Source organism: Trachymyrmex septentrionalis, unplaced genomic scaffold (assembly GCF_001594115.1).
Source record: "Trachymyrmex septentrionalis isolate Tsep2-gDNA-1 unplaced genomic scaffold, Tsep1.0 scaffold288, whole genome shotgun sequence".
Lineage (NCBI taxonomy): Eukaryota > Metazoa > Arthropoda > Insecta > Hymenoptera > Formicidae > Trachymyrmex > Trachymyrmex septentrionalis.
In genome coordinates, this window is record NW_017305449.1 from 133,736 (window position 1) to 139,911 (window position 6,176).

Genomic DNA, 6,176 nt, shown 5'->3' on the forward strand with positions numbered 1-6,176 from the left:
CACAAGTGTATAATATCTGATGGGGATTACTTTGAAGGGGACAAAATAGATATTCATGAATAAATAAATAATTTTTGAAAAAACACAAAATTCGCGATACTTTTTGAACAGACCTCGTAGTCATCAATCGTTTGGTCTTCCTGCATTTGAACTGAACACAGCTTTCTGAAAATTCAATATTTTCGTTGATTCTTAATGTACTGATTTTGCAGATATGCCCATATCTGAAATACAGTATCAAGGCCGCATGTTTTAGGACATTCTTGGTCAGCATTCAAAAAATAAAGGTCCAAACATGCTGATTCATCTTAACCCATTCTAGTTTCCGCATAGATTCTGCACTAGACGCCATCAAAATGACATCTGACCAATCTTTCTCATAGATAATAATCCTCAATCACAATTTTCCAGAAGAAGTAGTTATCGTCACCTACTAACTTTTTAATTGTTGCTATTTCCGAGTAACCATATTCGATATTAATACTTGCTCTTCGTTTTTCTGCCTCTTAATCTTAACACGATTATTCTAATCAATTCGATCACGACTATTTTAACCAACTTGATCGCAAATATCATAATAGTTTTACACACGTCTTATCTTATAGGCAGTGGAAGAGTTTTATAAACAGTAAGTTCCTATTTTATAATTTTTTATATTTTTTCTCTACAGTTTATCTGTCTTCCTTTTTCTCTAATATTAGGTCAATCAGAAAGTTCTGTCCGTTTTTTTGCAAAAAGTATGGTTTAATTTAAAAAACAAAATGAAAAAGTACTTTAATCAAAATATTGTCCATCGTTAGCGATGACTTTTTCCCATCTTTAGGGCACTAAGCGAATTCCGCGGAAAGAATGACTCATCTTTAGAGGCTATCCACTTAAAGACTCATTTTTCGACGTCTTCATAAGAATTGAAGTGTTCCTCTGCAAATGCGTGTGCCATTGATTGAAATAAGTGATAGTCGAAAGAGACACAGTCTGGTGTGATGAATAAGCCGCATGGGGTAGCACTTCCCACCAAAGTGTTTCTAACATTTCCTTGACAAGTTTTATGACGTGAAGCCGAGCATTGTCATGAAGCAAAATCACTTTATGCTGTCTCGTTTCATATTCTGGCCGTTTTCCATGCAATGCTCGGCTCAAACGGATAATTTGTTCTCGGTAGAAATCCCCTGTAACTGTTTGGCCAGATTTCAATAGCTCGTGGTACTCTATACCCTTCTGACCCCACCAAATACAGAGCATTGCTTTTTTTCCGTGGATATTCCGCTTTGATCAATGTCGATGTTGACCTGGAAACAAATGATTTTTCGGCGTTTGAGGCGAAATAGATCCACTTTTCATCGCTAGTCACAATTCGATGCAAAAACCTCTTTCTTTGTTGCCTAGCAAGCAGAATTTCGCAGATAGTTTTTCGCCTTTCAATGTCTCTTGGCTTCAATTCATATGGGACCCATTTTCCTTCCTTGTAGACCTTTCCCAAGGCTTTCAAACGATCGGAAATAATAGATTGAGCACAACAATTTAATGCTTCTGCAAGTTCTTTTTGACATGGATCTTCATCCACCAATGCCTGCAATTCTTCGTCTTTAAATGCTCTTGGCCATCCAGAACGCTCTTTGTCCACATCAAAATCAGCACTTTTAAAGCGTCGAAACCATTCTCTGCATGTTTTATCGGAAGGAGTACTATCACCATAAACTTCGACAAGCATTCGATGAGCTTTAGCTGTAGTTTTCTTCCATTTGAAACAAAAACACTTTGCGCAAATGATGCTTATTTGGATCAAATGTCGACATTTACAATGCAGTAAAAAGCAATGTTATTGATGCAAACGTATACTTTTATATACTAATTTTATTAACAGATGATAAAACTAAAAAATTAAGCTTGATTTAGATATTAGAATTATCGACAATTTTAGCTACAGCTACTCGCCGCTAAACGGACGGAACTTTCTGATTGATCTAATATGTTACTCCTTTTTCTGCAGAGCACCTTCTTGTAATAAACCCCATCATACATCTCGTATATTGGGAAGAAGATTTATACTGACACCTATATCTTACAAATACATCTGGATGATGGAATCGCTGTGAGACCTATGTACTTTGTAGAAATTGCAGTTGGACAATCGAGGTAACATCATAATCTTGTCTTATGCAATGTGACAAGCTTTCATCGAAAGACATGTGGATATTGAGCGATTCGTGCAGTCAACCTTCATCATTATACTATCCAAGATATTGTAATAGAAATCATAAAAATGCGTGATATGAATGTAGTAAACTGACACTGCGCGATACATATGAAGCCGTTAACTGTGCTCTTCATGTTTGAACATGAACATTCAAACTTACGCCGAAAATGTATACTCTGAGCTGTGTCAGTATATGCACATCGTCAATACAAGATTTAAATATTTTATAACACTTTTTTATAAAAATTGTATCATCGATAAGTGATGCCATAAATTTTTTGCGAAAAATTTATAATAAAAATTCAAATATAGAATATGAGTTAATTTATGCTTTAGATAATATTGTAAACAGTGTGAAAAGTAAATGTACATTTTATTGTTAATCGGAGGTGGGTGCTAAAAATTCGATTTTAAATTAGCTAAATTAAATTAAAGTTCCTGCTTAAGCATATTGTAAGAATTGTTTTAAATTTGTGGTTAGATTATCAGATTAATTGTACTGTTAATTGAAGAAGACTTTGTGAGTCGAAACATTTTAAATGTACAAGATTGAATGATATTGTATTTCAAATACCAATATTTTTATTGTATAATATTTATTGTGTAACAGATGTGAAAATATACGTGCACGAACTTTCAGCAATTCGACGATTAATTAAATAGGTATTGAAACGATTAATGAAATGAGTGCTTCGCGCTGTGCGTTTACTGAGCAAACGTTACAACCTGACGGCTATGGGCTACAAGTTAGAAATTGGAATCAACGTTGGTTCACCAAGTTACATGGAGATCGCTCTGAAAGATAATTGCGGACACGAACTGTCGCTGTCTCTCGAACCGTGGAAATGCCTCTACGAGTAACAATGGAATATTTACAAGAAAACGAATATTTGCTTCGAAACGAATACAAATACAATTTTATAAACGTTAGGCCGCTAACCGTCAGAGTTTGCACGCTGAATGATGCTACGCTCGTACGTCTCGATTCTTCGTCCGTACGTACGACAATGACCAAAACGATGCTACGCCGTATGTTTGGGTTTGACAGGTGTATCGATGTAACGTTCGATTAGCACGACTTGTCGATACGGTCAATATCAAATATACGTGACTCTCCGTGACTCCACATCGTGTCCAAAGCCGCTATACGCGATAGCATCTTCAATGGATATTAGCTCATCAATTGCAAACTATTAACTTTAGTGTTTAATACGTATGAAAAGAATGATGTAATAAAATGTGAATAAAAAATTTTTTGTTTACATCACTATATGTACTTTCTTTCCTTCCCATCCGACCTATCCTATGCCATATATACCTATCCGTTGTAAGAAAAAAGAACAAATAATAAGTATGAAAATAAACGTGCGCAATTCGGAGGTTAAATAGATTTTTTTTAATATCATTATGTTCACTACTTGGCAATGTCGCAATGCATCTCGATCTTTAACTTTTGTATCATTGTGCATACTATTTATATTTGACAACTTCGCAATTGTATCAAAATTACATTGATGATATCATCATTCAAACATGTGATCAAATGGTTTTCGGTGCAAAAAAAAGGCAAATAAGAGAAAACGACAACGCATCGAGAAAAAGATGGTAAGTATATGAGATAGCGCGCACGGCTGCAATGGCGGCGGCAGCGGCAGGGGTGCCCCGCACCCACCACAAAATGCGTGGCGTGTTTACGTAAACACTGTTACTGCCGGGACCTTCCCCGCGCCTACAAGTACCCCTCGTACCATCCCTTCCGCGCCAAAGAGTACCCAACACGCCCCGCATCCTCCTCAGAGAACCAGGCATCGAATCCCCCTAGTTATACTACTAATGTATCTTTTTACTATGTAAAACAAAAATTTTCTACTTTAATATATATTTGCTGCTTTAATAATAAAAGTTTTTTTGAAAACGTTATTTTCCTGTATAATTTTTGTTTTTATATAGTAACGCATAGAGACACGACTTTCTACGTGAAGCGATTTTCAATTTACCTCTTCTTACTTCAGAGTGTACGGGAGTTTCCACGGGAAACGACTTTTAAGCCACCTAAAACAGAAGAAGATGTGGGGTGAAATTCACTTCGCGTGGAAAGTCATGCGCTCTTTGGCAAGGAAGGAGATGGGATGGAACTCACTTCCACTTAATGGTGGATTACCATTAGATAAATAAGAAAGGATATAGAATAGTTTTTAATAATATACATATACAGGGTGGGGCAAAAGTCCCGCTACCATTTTGATTGCCTATAACTTTGTTCAAAGAAAAGATAAGTCAGTTTGGTTTTCATACAATGTTTATTTGGTCTTTACATTTTTTTTGCGTTATGATTAGAAAAGAATATCGGCTAAATGGTGACCGCGATTCGCTATGCAACTTTCGGCTCTTTTTAAGACATTTTTCATGACATCGTGCAACATCTCAGGCTGAATTTCTTCAATTGCGTGACGAATATTGTCTTTAAGATGTTGAATCGTTTGGGGCTTATTCACATAAACTTTTGATTTTAAAAAACCCCATAAGAAAAAGTCTGGTGCTGTTAAATCCGGAGATCTGGCTGGCCATGCTAAATCGCCATTTCGCGATTTAAATATTAAATATAAATATTGTCACTATTTCTGCTCGTTCTTGTGGCGTATATTTATCCATTATAAAATTTGGACGTCTACACAACACAACGGTTAAAGCTAAAGTGAGCTATACGTCACATAACCAAGATGGCGCGCAATCAAAATGGTAGCGGGACTTTTGCCCCACCCTGTATAGCAGAAACAAGACGTTATTTTTTTAGATATATTTTGTTAATAATTATTTAACGGTTAACAAGCGACGACTAAAACTTGTTGGAGATTACTCAGAGTCATAACCTTAACAATATATGTCAAGGTCATCAAAGAGGTCTCCCCTACAATAAACATTTACCCTCAAAAAATTATAGTAACAAATCAAAAATTATAAGTCTAGAAACTCATTTATTTTGCAGTGTTAAGGAAAGTTGAGAAAGAGAAAGAGGACCTTAAGAATGATTTGCAAGCTTCCCGTACCGAAATAAGCAACTTACGACAACAAATCGAAGAAATAAAAAAGGAAGAAAAGAGCCTCAGACAAACCATACATCAGGCAGATTTAGAAATCGTACGTCAGAAAAAAGATATTGATAACATTATGAATGAGCGCGACATACTCGGTACACAATTGGTCCGAAGAAATGATGAACTGAGTCTGCAATACAGCAGGATGAAGGTTTGACTTTTACATCTTTTGTAGAGAGATTATTATTGTAGCTTTTGTTTGAAATAAGTGTTAAATTTAATACTATAAGAATATTATATTGTATGGCTCCATAGAACGAAATTTAAATTAGAGTTTTTCGAGCCCGGCTAGTAATCATGTGCCGTATCATATATATTATTCTTAAATGTTATTTTAATGTAATACAATGTTTCAAACGTTTCAACCCTTAATATGGTCCTTTTCAATAAATAAAAATTATATATAAAAAACCGCATCCTACTACTTACATTAAATATTGTTGTTGATTGTGTCCGGTACTATTATATCATTCTTAGCTTATGTACTTCTTTGCGCGTCAATTATGTCTCATATCTTGGTATTTTTTTGTTCAAATTCGAATTGAGAGAGTAATTTGTTTCTAGACCCAGTACAATGCAAACTATCAAGATGATATTGTGCAGCTATACTATAATCGTATATGTTACAATATTATTATTATAAGTTTAATATAATTTTTTATAATATTATGTAGTCTGAATTGTTGATGTGAAATGATTGTATTATCTAGTATGTGATCTGATTACCTATGATTTCTTTGCCAACGATTTTTAGTGTGAATATTAAAACTAATAACTAACCTTTCTTGTTGGTTATACAGTACAGAATAACAATTAAGATGTACATATCTAATTGTCTTGTTGTCGATTAGTACAATGTGAGATAGTGGGAGACAAATGATCCA

The 6,176-nt window shown here is 34.8% G+C and overlaps 1 protein-coding gene across 1 annotated transcript in view; it reads left to right on the forward strand.

Moving 5' to 3' along the window:
- The window catches only part of LOC108749270 (cilia- and flagella-associated protein 58-like), a 98,509-nt gene extending 93,060 nt beyond the window's left edge, over positions 1-5,449 (forward strand). Inside the window, exon 4 of the mRNA XM_018487849.1 lies at positions 5,184-5,449. Within this exon, the coding sequence (XP_018343351.1) occupies positions 5,184-5,449 (266 nt within the window). The remainder of the gene's footprint in view (positions 1-5,183) is intronic.
- The last annotated feature ends 727 nt before the right edge of the window (positions 5,450-6,176 follow it).